Consider the following 17,323-nt stretch of genomic DNA (forward strand, 5'->3'; position numbering starts at 1 on the left):
CGCAATCTCCACTCACTGCAACCTCCTGGGTTCAAGTGATTCTCCTGCCTCAGCCTGTTGAGTAGCTGGGATTATAGGTGCCCGCGACCATGCTCAGCTAATTTTTGTATTTGTAGTAGAGATGGGGTTTCATCATGTTGGCCAGGCTGATCTCGAACTCCTGACCTCAGGTGATCCATCTGCCTCGGCTTCCCAAAGTGCTGGGCTTACAAGGGTGAGCTACTGCGCCCGGCCCCCTGGAATTCTTTTTTTCATGAAACACCTTTGGATACTGGGCTTCACATAATTTGGGATGTATTGAATTAGGCCAGGGAATGTGATGGTGGAGTTTTGGTTTCGGGTTTTTTTTAGGTTTTTGCAGGGAGCTACTTCCTGTGATAGTGAATAACTCTGGTATTTCATAGAGTGGACAGCCTGTACTACTCCATGTCATAATGTTTCCCATTTCTGTTGTTAGGCCTTTCCGAAAGATGAATGAGAAAGGTGTCTTACTCTGGGATAAAATCCATAAGTTGCAGAAAGGCCAGATTTACAAGCAGGTATCTCATGACCAGCTGATCCTTTTTGTTGCTTTGCTTTGTGGTCGGTAATAATGCTAATAGCTGATGTTCATTGTGGCTTACTGTGTGCCTGGCACAGTTCTGAGTGATTCCCATGAACTGACTGATTATAACTTGGTGGTAAACTTAGGTTTAAGTCAATATATTTTCAATATGCTAGTATCTAACTCAAAATTGAATGTTTTTTTAAAAACAAAATTTAAGGCATGACTTTCATAGTGTGTAACATTTAAGATGCCAGTAGTAAACCTTGGAAATTTCTCTTTAAGGAACACTTACTCATGGCATATTATTCACTCAAATTACTAATTATTTTCTGACAATACATGTTTTGTACACAATTTTGTGGGTTTAAAAAAAAAAATTTATTGAGACAAGGTCTTGCCCTTTGCCCAGGCTGGAGTGCAGTGGCATGAACATGATTCACTATAGCCTCAACCTCCTGAGTTCAAGTGATCCTTCCATCTCAGCCTCCCGCATGCACCACCACACCCAGCTAATTTTTAATTTTTATTTTTTGTAGAGACAGGGTCTTGCCATTTTGCCCAAGCTGGTCTTGAACTCTTGGGCTCAAGCAGTCCTCCCACCTTGGCCTCCCAAAGTGCTGGGATTACAGGCATGAACCATCACACCTAGCCTGTGCACAGTTCTAATATATTTTGGTGTCATATGAGGCTTTCAAATATTTGAATGAATTATTGCATTGGTGACCATTATTATGTTACTAAAATTCTTTTTTTAAAAATATGAATACATTCTTGGTGGGTATATAACAATCTGATGGATTTGGCAATAAGTGTATTTTCTAGGCCTTGAAAAATTAGCTTTGATAAAGCCATTCTACTTCTAGGAAGTTAGCCTAAGAAAATTATGAAGATAGTAGCTAATACAACTTGGCTATGAGAATGTTTATCACGAAGTTGCTTACAAAATAGATAATGTCAACTGTCCAACATCAGGGAATTGGCGAAAGGAATCATGGTACTTCCCAGCTGCTATCATTACATGGTAGACTATTTATTGACATGGAAAGATGGCCACAGCATGTTAAGTGTAGAAAGATAGTTACAATGAGGTGTATATAATATAAATCCTTCTTGAACAGTGCATTTGACATAGAGGAAAGATCTCCCATGAAGGTGCTTCTATCTTTATATTTTGATATTTAAAATAAGTTATACAAACAAAAACAATTTTTAAAAGTTTTTAAAAAATATTTTGTACTGTGGGTTAGACAGATCTCTATCTGTAATATAATAACTATAGTTTTCTCTGATTACAGGGTAATTTATATGAATTTTTGAAGCTTACTGGATGGAGAGGATCCAGAGTGTTGTATTTTGGTGACCATATATACAGTGACCTGGCGGTGAGGGGCCCGTTTTTCCTTTGTTTGGGGACAGATGTGTTAGTCTCACTTACTAAAGAATGTATCTTTTATTTAAGAATGCACCTTTTATTTAAGAATATATCTTCTATTTAAAGTTGTCTTTATGCTTTCATAAAACCTAGAGGTAGGCTGCATTTTTTTAATGTCTCATTTGTTTTTTTACAGAACAGGATGGATCAGAGTTGTGAAAAAGATAAATATTTTTTGGAAATGATGGAAATAAGCAGTTCACTCAGAGTTTATCAGAATAATCTTTCCATTTAAATAATAAGAAATAAATGCCATTGTTCTTTTTCCTTTTATCGATGCATCAAAAAACAAAATCCACCTTTGAAAGTTTGCCACCATTGGGAATATTTAAAAGAATGTGCTGTAGGTTTTCATGTATTATTAGGAGGAAGAGAAATATTCAAAGGCTTCAAGAAACTGAACCCGTGGGCTGGGCACAGTGGCTCACACGTGTAGTCCTAGCACTTTGGGAGGCCGAGGTGGGTGGATTACTTAAGCTCAGGAGTTTGAGATCAGCCTGGACAACATTGTGAAACCCTGTCTCTACTAAAAATACAAAAATTATCTGGGTGTGGTAGCACACACCGGTAATCCCAGCTACTGGGGAGGCTGAGGCAGGAGAATTGCTTGAACCTGGGAGGTGGAAACTGCAGTGAGCTGAGATCATGCCATTGCACTCTAGCCCAGGCGACAGAGTGAGACCCTGCCTCAAAAAAAAAAAAAAATTGAACCAGTGAGGAAGGTGGGCATCCTAAGCCCTCTTAGACTCTTGCATAGGACTTAGGATTCTGGCTTTAGCTGAGTAGCCAGACTGAACCTTTAAAACTATAAATCAGATACCACTTCTTTCTTTAAAACCTGAAAGCCTTTCTTTCTCCCTCTGAGTAAAAGCCTGAGTTCCTATGGTTGCCCACTGGATTTCCCCTTCCCCAGCCCACCTCTGAAGACACGCTCTGCCTCTGCCCCCTCTTTTGTCTCTTCTAGGTTCCCTGACTTGTTGCTTCTTAACATGCCACCCTCCAGCATGTTCCTGCCCCAGGGCCTTTGCACTTGCTGTTCTTCAGCCACAGTCTTTCTGTTTCCACATATTTTCATGCTTTCCCCCACCTTGTCCTTTTATTAGCCTGGTCTTCCTAACTACCCTGTATAAAATGGAAACCTCCTTGCTTCCTGTCCTTTTCCTGTGATTCTGCTTGATTTTTGTCCCTTATACTTATCCCCACCTGCCACTGTGTATTTTACTTATTTATTGTCTGTATTTTCCACGAGGGCTGGGATTTCTCAGTTTTTTGTGCATTGTTTTATCTTCAGTATTTAGGGCCTGGCAAATAGTAGTGCTCGATAAATATTTGCCAAATGAGAAAATGCCCATTTAGTATGATGACTATATGTCTTAGATTTTCCAGGACATAGCTTATACTAGATATTCTGGCCTGTTGTCAAATATGGGGTGACAACATTTGGAATGGAAAATGTGATCATGCATGCTTATGTTGTATGTGATCATTCCAAGTCTGAGATTCCATGGTTCTCCATAACCCAGAGGGCCTGGCACACACACAGGTCTGTGGATGAATTGAATGAAGACCTTTGGTAGCATTTAGGTCAAGCCTCTTTCTGCCCCTTACCTCATTGTTTTTTTTTTTTACAGACCATGGTTAATGATTCCAGACCTAGCGTTTCTGCAGGGGTTGTGACTCACAGCAATTATTTCCAGAACTGAAACTTTCTTGGAATGAAATGATCAAAGGCTGGGGCCAAATAGGTTTTAATTAAATGTAATTCATTGAATTCAGCTTGGTGAATAACTAACCATTACCATCAAAAAGTAATTAAATGAATGCCTCTCATGTCTGGGAAAATAATGACATAGTTTAGATTCTGTTGAGACTGATGTTGACTTTTCGTGATCTTTGTGATCAGGATTTGACCCTAAAGCACGGCTGGAGGACTGGTGCCATTATCCCAGAGTTGAGATCTGAGCTCAAAATCATGAACACGGAACAATACATTCAAACCATGACCTGGCTGCAGACCTTGACTGGGTTATTGGAACAGATGCAGGTTTGGACGTATTATTTTTCTCTCTCACTTTTTCTTTAAGCCTGAGGTTAGAAAGTTACTTCAGGTATTTTCTGCTTAATTGTTATAAAATATGAGGCTTAAGTTGTTTTCAGTAGACTGTAGAATAACGATTGGGGTTCTTTTGCTTAGACAGTGTTTGTGGGGCCTATGTTAATGCAGGTGTTTGCTCACATTCCTCTGTCAGTGAAGATCCAGTGTCCTCACTTCCACACTGAAGCCTGCTAGGAGCTCTCCTGTGGAGTGCTGGGATTCAGGAAGCCCTGCCAGTGCTTGAGTCTGTGCTGGTTCTGTCTGCACCTGCTACGGTGGGACTTCTCCATTCTGGGCCTTGGTTTCCCCATCTGTGAAATAAAGGGGCCTGTGGGCGAAAACTTCAGTCTAGGCACCATGGCTTACTGGAAAGAGTCTCAAAGCAAGAGTCAAGATCCCTGGGTCCAGTCTCAGTTGATTCTGAGGATAATACCTGCAGTTTGCTGGCTTACTGGAGTTCCCTGGCAGTTACTTCCTTGAGTTAAGTTAGGCAGCCAGTTTTGGCTAGTAAGTGAGGAATGGCAGTTTTATCAGTCATTTCCTGGCCTATGGAAGCTGCCTCTCTTTTGTAGCTGTATCCCCTTAATTCTCCATATGCCCCTTTCCTTTCAAGTTCCATGAGGCACCTTGCTTTCTCCCTGGCTCCAGCTTGCCTGGGTGCCGTCTCAGCATGGGTGCTGACATTTTTAGGATCTGGGCACAGATGCTTGCTGTCTTGGCTAACACACCTGCAACCTGTGGCCACAGCCTATTGCCCATGCCTGTCCTCTGGCTTTGGAAATGGGCAGGGAATTGCCTTGCCTGCCCCAGCTGGCACTCTGCTTGGGGGTGACTGAGCAGTGAGATCAGGCAGGGCTGTGAGTGGCAGGCCAGATTCTGGCTCCAGGTGCATGCATTCCAGAGCATGGGGCCCTGCACGTCCCCCTGGGCCTTGTTTCCAGGATGCACTGGGCTCCATTAGTTCTTGGCTCTTCTCTGATGAGAATCCTCTGATGAGGATTTATTCTGTTTTCCTTGCTATGCTTGTCTGTGAGATGATTTACTAAAAATATACAGTGTTAATTCTGAGTTAGTGTAGTTTAGAGTCTGTGCATGTCATACACTACTAATAGTTACTTTTTATGTACTGGACACTGTGCTGAGTGCTGGCTCTATACACATTGCTCATTTAATAGTCACAGCTGTCCCTTGCAGGTAGGTACAATTTTCCCATTTTAGAATAAGGAAACAGTTTTTGCGAGGTTAGGTATCATTTATGTCTGAGGTCATAAAATGGCAGGGCAAGGCGTGAACCAGGTCCCCAAGTCCATGCTTCAGAGCACTGCTCTAATGTGCCTTCCTGTTTAGAGGGTTCGGGTATAGGCAAGGCTTGACTCACCCTCAGTGAAGTCTCTGTGACCCTGGCAGCTGGTCATATGTACAAACACAACTGCACGTAGATGGTATCAGTATATTTTAGCTTTGGAAACAGTTTTTTTTTTTTTGGTTTTGTTTTCCTTTTTCTGACCTGTGTAAAAAGTTGACTATTAAGGAATGTGTGTTTTAGAGAACGGAAGTGCTGAAAATATTTCTGTGGTTTGTAAAATTAATTATACGAGGTGTGGGGTGAGGGAAGGAAGAAAAGGGAATTGAGGTTTACATAGCCACCCCCATTTTGCAGGAGAGAAAACTGAGACTGCGAGATAGGTGACTTTTCTAGAATCACAGTTCTCGGTTGATATAGTCAGGCTGCGTAGAAATGTCGTAAGAACTTACTGTGTTCTGGACGCCGAGACCTTTAAGTTCATTTCATTTTCACAGAAACTCTTTGAAGTAGGTCTGAAACATCACTGCCATTTTACTGATGAAGACCCTGAGGCACAGAGGAGATATAACTTGCTCTAGTGAGGGGTGATGCTGGTGTTTACACACAGGCTGACCAACTCTAGGCCCTTAACCTCCATGCACCTGTATTGATTGCCTTGGGTTCTGGCACTTTGTACAGAGTTCTGTCAAGTTGGGTTCACTAGGATATAGAGGTGTATAGCTGCTAACTAAAAAAAATCCAAATCAATGTCCTATCTCACTGTCACTCTCTTCCTCAGTGTTCCCCTAGAAAGTTATAAGTTATTCCACTGAGCCTGTGGCAGATGTTTCTAGAACTCCCCCTTAGGGATTATTTTCAGAGCATGTAGCACATTATTTGGACAGTTTTCTGAGGAGAAAAATTGGTCCTCTGAGATTGGGTTTGACTTTTTCAGAGCCGGCAGAGTGTCATTTTTTTTTTGTTTTGTTTTGTTTTTTTTTTTGAGATGGAGTCTTGCTCTGTCGCCCAGGCTGGAGTGCAGTGCCGCAATCTTGGCTCACTGCAGCCTTCACCTCCCAGGTTCAAGCAGCTCTCCTCTCTCAGCCTCCCAAGTAGCTGGGACTACAGGCTTGTGCCACCACATCCAGCTAATTTTGTATTTTTAGTAGAGATGGGGTTTCACCATATTGGCCAGGCTGGTCTCGAACTCCTGACCTCACAGAGTGTCATTTGGAGCCGAGTCTCATGAATGAAATAGAAGTATATAAATTTTGGTTCTAATTGCATTAGCTAGCCTTGAAGTGCATTCCAAAATGGCTGTGGTTCATGGTGGTGGTGCTGGCATTGGTAGACGCTTCTCAGGTAACCAACCAGTCAGAGGCCACATTTAGACCACGGGTCAGCAAGCTTCATCAAAGGGCCACATGGTAAATATTTTAGGCTGTGCAGGCTCAGGTAACCAACCAGTCAGAGGCCACATTTAGACCACAGGTCAGCAAGGTTCTGCAAAGAGCCACATGGTAAATATTTCAGGGTGTGCAGGCTGTAGGCTCTGTTGCAGCCACCCACCTCTGCACTTGTAGCACAAAAGCAGCCATGGACAACATGTGAATGAGTGATTGTAGCTGTGTCCCAGTAAACTTTATTGGTGGACACTGAAATTTGACTTTCATGTAATTTTTACGTTAGGAAATTCATTTTTTTTTTTTTTTTTTTTCTTTTGAGGCAGTCTCACTCTGTTGCCCAGGCTGGAGTGCAGTGGCACGATCTTGGCTCACTCCAGCCTCTGCCTCCCAGGTTCAAGTGATTCTCATGCCTACCCTCCTGACTAGCTAGGATTACAGGTGTGCACCACCACGCCCAGCTAATTTTTGTATTTTTGAAGAGACTGGGTTTCACCATGTTGGCCAGGCTGGTCTCGAACTCCTGGCCTCAAGTGATCTACCTGCCTTGGCCTCCCAAAATGCTGGGATTACAGGCGTGAGCTACCATGCCCGGCCTGTCATGAAATTATTATTATTTTGAGTTTTTTTCCCCCAACCATTGAAAAAGAAAAACCCATTTGTAAGCTCATAGACTGATAGAAAAATGGGCCAGTGGCTGGACTGATGTAGGCTATTGCACTGGCTAGATTGTAATATCTTTCTCGAACAAGGGCAAAGATATGTAGCCAATCTGTTTTGCCCCTGAAGAGCTGATTATGCCCATGAACAATCATTGGAGATGGAGATGGCTGAAGTGCCTGTAGGATCAATTCTCTGTGGGGCTTCGGTTAGTCTTTTCCAATGTTAACTACCCACTCTAGAGTGCATGGTTTCACCTGAAAGATTAATGATAACTAATGAACACACACTGTCTTTGAAATATTTTAAATTGGATTTCAGAACCAGAGGCTCTTGTTTTATGGAGTTTGGCCTTGTAGGGGACAGAGCTGGAGAAAGGGGGGTGGGCACAGGGAGAAATCTTTTTTTTTTAATGGGAGAGACTGGAGCATGTTTAACGGCTGATGGGAAGGATGCAGGCGAGAGGGCTGTTCCTATGAGAGAGATGGTGGGAAAGGTTCATGGCAGGGCAGCCAGCAGGGCGCCCCAGCCAGCTGCTGGGTGCTTCCTGGGAGGTAAGGCCGGAAGGGCGGCTGAGTGAAGGCGCAGAGCTCAGGGTCCCCCTCCGAACACACGTCCCTGGCCTCCGATTCCTGGGGCCTTTCTCCTTTACATGTCCCTTCAATAGCCTCAGGGTTCAGAGTCAAGCTGTTAAACTGAGCAGATGTGATAAACAGAAGGTTCTTGGCTTCCATGTCAAAAGCAGATGGTTTGCCCGCTTGGTGTTTTCCTCCAGGTTCTAAGGTTACCCCTGTGGTCATGAATTGCAGGGAGTTGGCCTGTTCCCTGTGATCATGTGCACCTTGGATTCTGGCCTCAGTGTTTCTGTTTAGCCATAAGAACCTTGGAGAGGGACTTGTGAGATTCCATTTGTTAGATCATGGGCAATTGGCATTTTCTTTTTGCCTTTTGCCCATATTTTGGCCCACCAGAAAATGCTGTTTTTCCTTCTCATTGAGGTGGTTTACCTTTTTGCCTTTTGCAAAAAATAATTGTTTTTTAAACACTTAGTATAATATTAAATTAAAAGGTTTATACTTCTACTACCCTTGTACAAATTAAAACAAATTTTTATGTTAATTTCCAAATGTAAGCACATACTTTGACATGCTTGCAATTGGTGGGTATATACACTATTTCCACTTAACTATAACGTTTGTACACATGTATATAATATGTATAATAGGTAGCATGTACTAAGTATTTGTACATTATAGTTTGTACACATGTATATAATATATGTGTAATGGATGTATCGTGTGCGTAATGGATATATCACATACATGTGTTATACATATATGGATACACATGCATTATGTTTATATGTATTCTTTACTGATAGGTTAATAACTTCATAATACTTCATCTTAATTTGTTAAACCACATTTCTAATGTTGGACATTTAAAACAATGTTTTATTCGTGAATAAGGCAGTGTTTCAACTGGAAAGTCTGAAAAATGTATTATTTCATTCAGGTGCCAGCCTCTGAGATGTAAAGGAATAAAATTTCTCCTAGAAAAACTGCTCATTAAAAAATTCTCATTATGTAATGAGCTTATTTGAAATCAAAACAGTTGTAATAATTGACTTGTGTCCTACAGGTTCACAGAGATGCTGAGTCACAGCTGGTTTTGCAGGAGTGGAAAAAGGAAAGGAAGGAGATGAGGTAAGAGCGGCCTGTATTGAATGTGGCGCGTCCACCACCCTTTTCTGGCTGTGCTCAGCCCACATGTGTTCCCCAGGGCCAGCCTGAGGCATAATGTTGAAACATCCTATTTTAGCTCCCAGGTATGTCTGCCTCCCCCAGGATCCAGAGTCAGCTACCTGCTGTTGGTGACATGTGACATTTCCTTGAGGCCAGCCATCACCCCTGTCATTCCTCCGCCCTTGCCATTGAAGGCCTTGGGAGAACGGAGCATTTCCATCTCATTCCTCCTCCCTGCCTGCCTGACCTTCCTCCCATCTGGGCAGCTGGTGGCCCAGTTGTTAATAATGCTGGCAGCACAATATGGCTACTGGGGCAGCACTGGATTTGGGCTCTGAACCCACAATGAAGTCTTAGGGCTCCTATGACCTTGGTGTTTATTTGTAACCACAGCTATTTCACGAATGTGCAGTCAGTAAGCAGGATGTTAACTGATAAAGCCTGCCCACCGTGAGAAAAGTTTGGTGGGGTGTCTGTCTTAAGGGAACCCATACTGACAATCATGCTTCCCTAGGAGGATGCTTTATACCATTTGCATGAACTTTTCTGACTTTGTGCATGGCTTTCTCCAGCCGCTGGGTACAGCCATCTCTGAGGTTTGGAAACAGTGGTTACTGTGGGATTCTGGCCTCTCAGCAGTGGGCAGCCTGACTCCAGGGTTCATGTGGTGGTGTGCGTGGGTGGGTGGATGGGGCATGGAGAGGGGGCAGTGAATCCATTCCTCAGATTCTGCAGAAGCCAAAGCTGTATTGCATTTAGTTTGTCCTCCTCCCTCTCAGAGTGTTGGCTGTCTGAGTCTTATTCTAACTGCTACCAACTAACTAGTGGCTTTTACCACACAGCTGTGTAAATGATTATATTTTTTGCTGTGTTTGTAAATGACTTATTAGCAGTCAAATAGAATTCATTCATTTTGATGGAATACTCTGTGTGTAGGGTCCCAGCCATCAGAGAGAGTGCACATCCTGTGTTTGTATGATAGGGATGTTGATATAGACATACATGCACGTAAGGATGACTGCAGGGGGTTATGGGGCTTGGACGGAGTGAACAGCCTCACTTCCGAGGAGGCTGGGAGGCATTGAAGTATGTAATGGATGGGGGAGATTTACATCACATAAAACAATCCTTAATTCCTCCATCTGAGCACTTGAGAGTTTACAACATGCTTTTACTTTGCTTACCTTACTCAGTTCTCATAATAACCTTATAAAACAGGGGGTCTTGATCCTTTCGGAAGTGGAGACTCCTGAGAGCATTCCGTATTCCTCTGTGTACCATCGGGAGCAGCTGTTGCATCCTGTGTTTAGGTTTGGGAGATGGGGCGTGTGTATTTAGAGAAGCTTGCAAAAGAATCTGGAGCCTTGAGATAGTTAAGGGGGAAATGTGACCAGAGTCGTTTTGATGGATGGATAGGCAGGCTGTTTTCTTTTCTTTTCTTTTTCTTTTTTTTTTTTTTTTTAGATAGGGTCTCATTCTGTCACCCAGGCTGGAGTGCAGTGGCACAGTCACAGCTCACTGCAGCCTCAACCACCTGGGCTCAAGCGATTCTCCGCCTTCAGCCTCCTGAGTAGCTGGAACTACAGACATATGCCACCATGCCTGGTCAAATTTTTTGCATTTTTGTAGAGACAAGGTCTCACTATGTTGCCCATGCTGGTGGTCCAGGGTGCAAGTGATCACCTGCCATGCCCAGGCCAGACTGTTTTTTTTGTTTGTTTTTGTGAGACGGAGTTTCGCTCTGTTGCCCAGGCTGGAGTGCAGTGGCATGATCTCTGCTTACTGCACCCTCTGCCTCCCTGGTTCAAGCGATTCTTGTGCCTCAGCCTCTTGAGTAGCTGGGATTACAGGTGTGTGCCACCACGCCTGGCCAATTTTTGTATTTTTAGTAGAAACGGGATTTCACCACGTTGGCCAGGCTGGTCTTGAACTCCTGGCCTCAAGTGATCCGCCTGCCTTGGCCTCCCCAAGTGCTGGGATTACAGATGTGAGCCACCACACCTGGCTCTAGACTGTTTTCTTAATTAATATTTGGGGCTGCTCTAGGCTAACATTTTTCTCAAATGAGTCCTATTTTTTTTTTTTTTTTCAAAAAAAGTGATTTTGATTTCAGTAGTTTAAAAACAAGCCTTTTTGAATAATTCTCTGTTGCTTTGCTTTTTTATTGCCTCTTCAGAGAAATGACCAAGAGTTTCTTCAACGCCCAGTTTGGAAGCCTGTTCCGCACAGACCAGAACCCAACCTACTTCCTGAGGCGCCTGTCGCGCTTCGCTGACATCTACATGGCGTCTCTGAGCTGCCTCCTGAACTATGACGTCAGCCACACTTTCTACCCCCGGAGGACTCCACTGCAGCATGAACTGCCCGCCTGGTCAGAAAGGCCCCCCACCTTCGGAACCCCTCTCCTGCAGGAGGCCCAGGCCAAGTAACCGAGGGCAAAAACTAGAAACTGTAACTGCCCCTGATTGGGCAGGCATGATGGGGTTGACGTCATGTGGGTCTGAGTGTTGCTTTTGGAAAAGATACAGATAAGCCTTTTGATATTTATTTTGTACCTTATGGAGAATAATTCTCCCAATGGTTAAGACAGGAGCTAGCAGCCCGCCCCTCCAGCCTTTCCCTCCATGCAGGGCTGAAAGGCAGGCTTCACATTGGAACTCTGATTTCACCTTTTTGTTTACTGAGGTCCTGGAACATCAGGTTTCCTGGGATAGGTGAGACCACTTGATGCCATCTCTGTATTTTAGCAGGTCAAGCTTGAAACGGTTCTTGACTCCTCCATGGAACATTTTCTGAACATTTACGGGCTGTGCATTGGGAACTGTAGGGGCACAGTGATGGGCAAAGATTAACTGCTTCCAGAAGGCTGATTTTGTGGGCTCCACAATGGCAAAACGCTGCTGTGAGTGGCAGAGAGGTTCCCTAGGTGATGGCCAGTTCCCAAATCATTTGGTACTAAGGCTTTGACATTCTGGCACATCACATCAAATAGAATACAGCCTCCCTGGAAGGACTTAAGTGAGAAAGAACAAGAGAAGCTACAACTCCTGGACCCCTTTGTCCTCAGTGTGTGGTTCCTGTGTCCTTCCCCAGCATGGAGGAGGGCAGGAGAGAGGAGATGAGAGCTCTGGTCAAAACCTTCCAGCTAGTGGAACAGCCTTCTGTAGAGCCTTCTGCAAGAAACGAGTGGGTTTGAAGAACCAGAACATTTGTGGTAGGTCTCCTAGGAGCTTGTTAAACCTGGAAACACCACCTGAGTTGGTTTCATGTGCTCATTGGAAGAAAGGAAATGAACCAGGAAAAAGCATCTTTGTAATGAAATGCTATGCCATGCCACCCACCCAGTTGAATTGGAATCCTGTTAAAACATGAGATTTACCAGAAACAGTCCTTGTCTAGATGGAAACAAACAAGATCCTGGCTTCTCTCTAATGAGTTATCAACTGAGAGGTGCTTGGATTGGCCAGGGGAGGAGGAAGATGGCCACCACAACTTAGCCATGTCCTGCCTTCTCTTAGATTTCACTCCTGTGGTGTTTGTGCGACTATTTGGGAGTTTGTGTAGTTTTTTTTTTTTTTTTTTTTTTAGATGTCTAAGATGCGAAAGGGCGAAGGACATTGAAGCTAAGAAATAGATATGACCTAGCTAACCGAGCTTTTCTTATTTCTTTCTGTTTTGTTTTGTTTTTTTGAGATGGAGTTTTGCTCTTGTTGCCCAGGCTGGAGTGCAGTGGTGCAATCTCAGCTCACTGCAACCTCTGCCTCCTGGGTTCAAGCGATTCTCCTGCCTCAGCCTCCCAAGTAGCTGGGATTACAGGCATGCACCACCACGCCCAGCTAATTTTGTATTTCTAGTAGAGATGGGGTTTCTCCATGTTGGTCAGGCTGGTCTCGAACTCCCGACCTCAGATGATCCGCCTGCCTCGGCCTCCCAAAGTGCTGGGATTATAGGCGTGAGCCACCGCACCTGGCCTGCTTTTCTGATTTCTTTCTAGGGGCAATGCAAGTGGCATGTATTCCTTTTGTTGGAGGGAAGAATCTTTAATTGCATCTGCATTTGTAGTATCCTTCTACATAAAGTGCATATTTACTGCACTCTCTGAGTGCTCTGGGAATGTCTGCTGTTATTAGTTATGGTGCTGCTAATACTATTTTAATTGCATATGCTATATAAATACTTCTCTCCAGATTAGCCTAATCTAGTATTGCTAAAACTCATTTTAAGCTTTTGGGGTTTAAATCTAAAGGATGGCAGGAACATGAGGGGAGCTTGTGGAGAGTGCTTGCTTATTCAACATTTTTATTGTGATAAATGTATGTAACCATCTATTGATGAAATGCAAGCCTGGCATTCCATGGGCTCCTTGCCAGATGGCAGAAACTTAATGAGTTATATAGCATCCTTTGTAATGCTGCTTGTTATAGTTGGAATGTACTTGATATTTGGCTGTATTTAACTATAATAGTGAAGATGACCTTTTAGATCCAATAAGGCTTCTCTCCATCTTCTACATTTTGTTATGAACACAGTAAGGCACAGTAGTATGTTCATTTTTTGGAACAGGATAGGCATTTTGTTTATTGTTTGCTTGCTTCTAGGTGTTTTCACCATCAGGGTGTTTTGGAGGCTGACACTTAATGGGTGTGTGTTGCGCCCAGAACTGCTTGGTGTCGGGTTCTAAAAGAATGCGCTGGTGCTCGTGGCTTCAAGTTTCTGCTTTGGAGAAACAGATTCAGGAAGTAGGTGTTGCTTAAAAATAATTATTGGTTTTTATCTAATCAGATATTCATTGGTTACCTACTAGGTGCCAGTTATAAGGTGTTTTGTTTACTCAAGAATGAAGAACTATTTTTAAAACCTGTTTCCATGAGTGTTTAGGTTAGGTGACCTAAGCTTTGAAGGAGAAAAACATTTTCTGGGTATGAATAATGAGTTTTATAATCGATTCCCAGTTAGAAGAATTTCAGTCTCTGGGCCATTGAGCTTGTCAGTGTTGAGATCTCCCATGTGGCAGAGGCCTGGCATCTGGGCCACCAAGCCTCACTGACTGTGTACCTTGCTGACTGTAGGCCCATGTCGTGGCGGTAACGGGGCTGAGCACAGTCATTCCCATGTGAACGATGGAGGCACATCCCACTTTATTATTAATCTTTGTCTATACTCAGTCAGGACAGATTTTAACTTGTCGCTGTCGTGACTTTTTTTTTTTGTTTTTTTTGTTTTTTTTTGTTTGTTTGTTTTTGTTTTTGTTTTTTGAGGCAAGGTCTCGCTCTGTTGCCCATTCTGGAGTGCAGTGGTGTGATCTCGGCTCACTGCAACCTCTTGCCTCCCAGGTTCAAGCAATTTTCGTGCCTCAGCCTCCTGAGTAGCTGGGACTACTGGTACATGCCACCAGGCCTGGCCAATTTTTGTATTTTTAGTAGAGGTGGGGTTGCACCATGTTGGCCAGGCTGGTCTCAAACTCCTGGCCTCAAGTGTTCTGCCCACCTCAGCCTTCCAAAGTGCTGGGATTCTGGGTGTGAGCCACTGTGCCTAGCCTCGTCATGACTCTTTTTTTTTTTTTTTTTTGAGATGGAGATTTGCCCTTGTTGCCCAGGCCGGAGTGCAATGGCACGATCTTGGCTCACTCCAACCTCTGCCTCCTGGGTTCAAGTGATTCTCCTGCCTCAGCCTCCCGAGTAGCTGGGATTACAGGTGCCCGCCACCACACCAAGCTAATTTTTTTGTATTTTTAGTAGAGATGGGGTTTCACCATGTTGGCCAGGCTGGTCTCAAACTCCTGACCTCGGGTAATCCACCTGCCTCGGCCTCCCAAGGTGCTGGGATTACAGGCGTGAGCCACCGTGCCCAGCCTATTATGACTCAACTGGGATCTGGCACACTGCACTGGGTGTTTTGTTCTCTGATGTGCACATTGATGAATGCATATTGATTGGTACAAGGGAAACGAATCTGTTTTCAGCCATTTAAAAAATTGTAAAGCAAACAAAAATAGTTTGAACATTTAAAAATTACTTTTTAATATTGTTTGACTGATTTTCTAAGAATTATGTGAACAATGATGAGTCCAGGGCAGCAGCCATCACAAATATGACAGTCCAGCAAGGCCCATGGAGGTCCCTTTGGAAGGGACTTGCACAGCTGATTTTCTTTTTCCAGTGGTGTTTTTACGGGTGAAACGTGGCTTTTGAAATACTTTAGTTGTTTGGCTTAGAGCCCCCACTTTCCCCCTAACATAGCGCCTCTCTGTTTTTTAAAACATTTTACCCTCGGCACTATTTTCTGCTATTCCCATTAATATCATGTAACATAAACCACTTGCTACTGATTTGGGCGTATTACAGACTACAATTACTAGTTTCTTTGAATGCATTGGCACTCTTAATTATTGCAAAGGAGAATTGAAAAGTAGTCTTGTGGTCCTAGTTAATTTAGCTTTGGACAAACTAAGTGGCTTTTCTTCTATCCTCTTCTCAAAAGGCCTTTTAAGCAGCAGAGACTGGGCTAAATACTGGAACTGAATTCCACTTTTCTGCCTGCTCATTTGCTGCCAAAGACCACTTGGGGCTCCTTGTCTAGAATGCTCTAAGACTAAATTTGGCCAGACACAGGGTTCCTTGATTGCTCTATTTAACTAATAGAGAATCTACATTTTGCCTTAATAGCAACTTTCTTTTGTACCAGGTTTTTCTTTCTTTTTTGCCTTAGCATTTAGGAGCTTAGCTCAAAGTTCAGCTAACCTTTGACACTACTAGTGCATTCAAGAAAGGGTAGGGAATGAAGTACCCTTAATGCAGGGTCAGCAAACTTTTCCTGTAAAGGGCCAGATAGGAAGTATTTTTGGCTTTTTGGGCTGTTTGCTTTTGCTGCTACTACTGTGGGAATGACCATGGTCATGGCTGTGTTCCAGCACAACTTGATTTACCAAGGCAAGCTGTGGGCTGGATTTGGCCCTCAGGCTGTGGCTTGCTAGCCCCCGCTCTAATGGATTGTGTTGGTGGCAATGGCAAGATTCCCTCGCTGAGAATGTGCTGGGATGCAGAGAGGAGATTCAGTAGGTAATAAGTGCACTGTATTCCCTTCTGAGCTACTTCCTGGGCATAGTTACATGTATGGCCAGTGTGTGTACTTGAGCCATCAGGCTCGGGCACTTGTTGAATATACCTCTCATTGCATTAGTTTGTAATTGTGCTAGTGCTGGGTTCTGAGCTCAGCTGCCCGGATGACCTTTCTAGACTGAAGGACATACTCCCCTAACGGCTGGGAGTGCTGCTGGCTGGCCATTTACTTCCAGCCCTTATGGGCAGTTTGCCCTGCTGAAGAGCCCTGCCTGCCCCAGATCATACCCGCTTCCTGCCTGTAACCCTTACCGGCTCCATATGGGGTACAAAGGGCTGGCCTCCCCACCCCAACTTGGGAAACCCTCTGGGGCCATCCCAGCTCCAGAGCCCCTTGTGGGGTCAGTGAGACCTCACTGTGGCCACATTGCAGCCCAGTGCCTCTCCCTGCCAAGCCTGTACCCAGCCCGGCTCAGCCCACAGCACTATGAACCTTCCTGCACGCCATTCTCCACCTCAGTATCTGCTTTTGGGGAACCCTACCTGCGACAGTGCTTCTGTGCGTTTTCAGTCCTGCAGGTTTGAACTCTGACTTTGGAGACTCTTTTCCAATTATCTCTTGGAATGATAGATTGTGCCTGTATGATATCAGGCACAATTAATGCAAATTAGGCAGACCTATTTATTCTAGATGTGAATTTGATATTTATTTTAAATGTTGATTTTATGTGTTATGTGGCTCTGAACTTATTGCCAAATAAAAGTTTGAATTGTATCATCTGGTTTGTTGTCAGTCACCTATTTCGTGTGCTTAAGTCGGCCACGTTGAATTCTGATGAATCCACAGTATCGTTTTCTAAAAAGGCATTTTTTTCCAGGACTTGAGATTATTTCTACAAAAATAGATAAAGGAGATCTTGGATTAAAAAAAAAAAATTCAAAGTTTATCCCTGAGAGAAGGGATAACCTTTTTTGGGGAAAGCCCAAAGGTTTCTTCTCACTACCCCTATCTCCCCCCACCCACAGCAAGCACACCCACTTCAGAGCTTGAAGACTGTGAAGGTAAAGCCTCAGATGCAAACTTGGTGTGAGCACAGG

The 17,323-nt window shown here is 43.8% G+C and overlaps 1 protein-coding gene across 1 annotated transcript in view; it reads left to right on the forward strand.

Annotated features, from left to right (window-relative positions):
• NT5DC3 (5'-nucleotidase domain containing 3) overlaps window positions 1–16,994 on the forward strand; it is a 71,612-nt gene extending 54,618 nt beyond the window's left edge. Inside the window, exons 10-14 of the mRNA XM_032168862.2 lie at window positions 458–539; window positions 1,843–1,929; window positions 3,883–4,023; window positions 9,064–9,128; window positions 11,344–16,994. Coding sequence (XP_032024753.1) covers window positions 458–539; window positions 1,843–1,929; window positions 3,883–4,023; window positions 9,064–9,128; window positions 11,344–11,596 — 628 coding nt within the window. The 3' untranslated portion in view covers window positions 11,597–16,994. The remainder of the gene's footprint in view (window positions 1–457; window positions 540–1,842; window positions 1,930–3,882; window positions 4,024–9,063; window positions 9,129–11,343) is intronic.
• The last annotated feature ends 329 nt before the right edge of the window (window positions 16,995–17,323 follow it).

The sequence above is a fragment of the Hylobates moloch genome, unplaced genomic scaffold (assembly GCF_009828535.3).
Source record: "Hylobates moloch isolate HMO894 unplaced genomic scaffold, HMol_V3 SCAFFOLD_12, whole genome shotgun sequence".
NCBI classification, from domain to species: Eukaryota; Metazoa; Chordata; class Mammalia; order Primates; family Hylobatidae; genus Hylobates; species Hylobates moloch.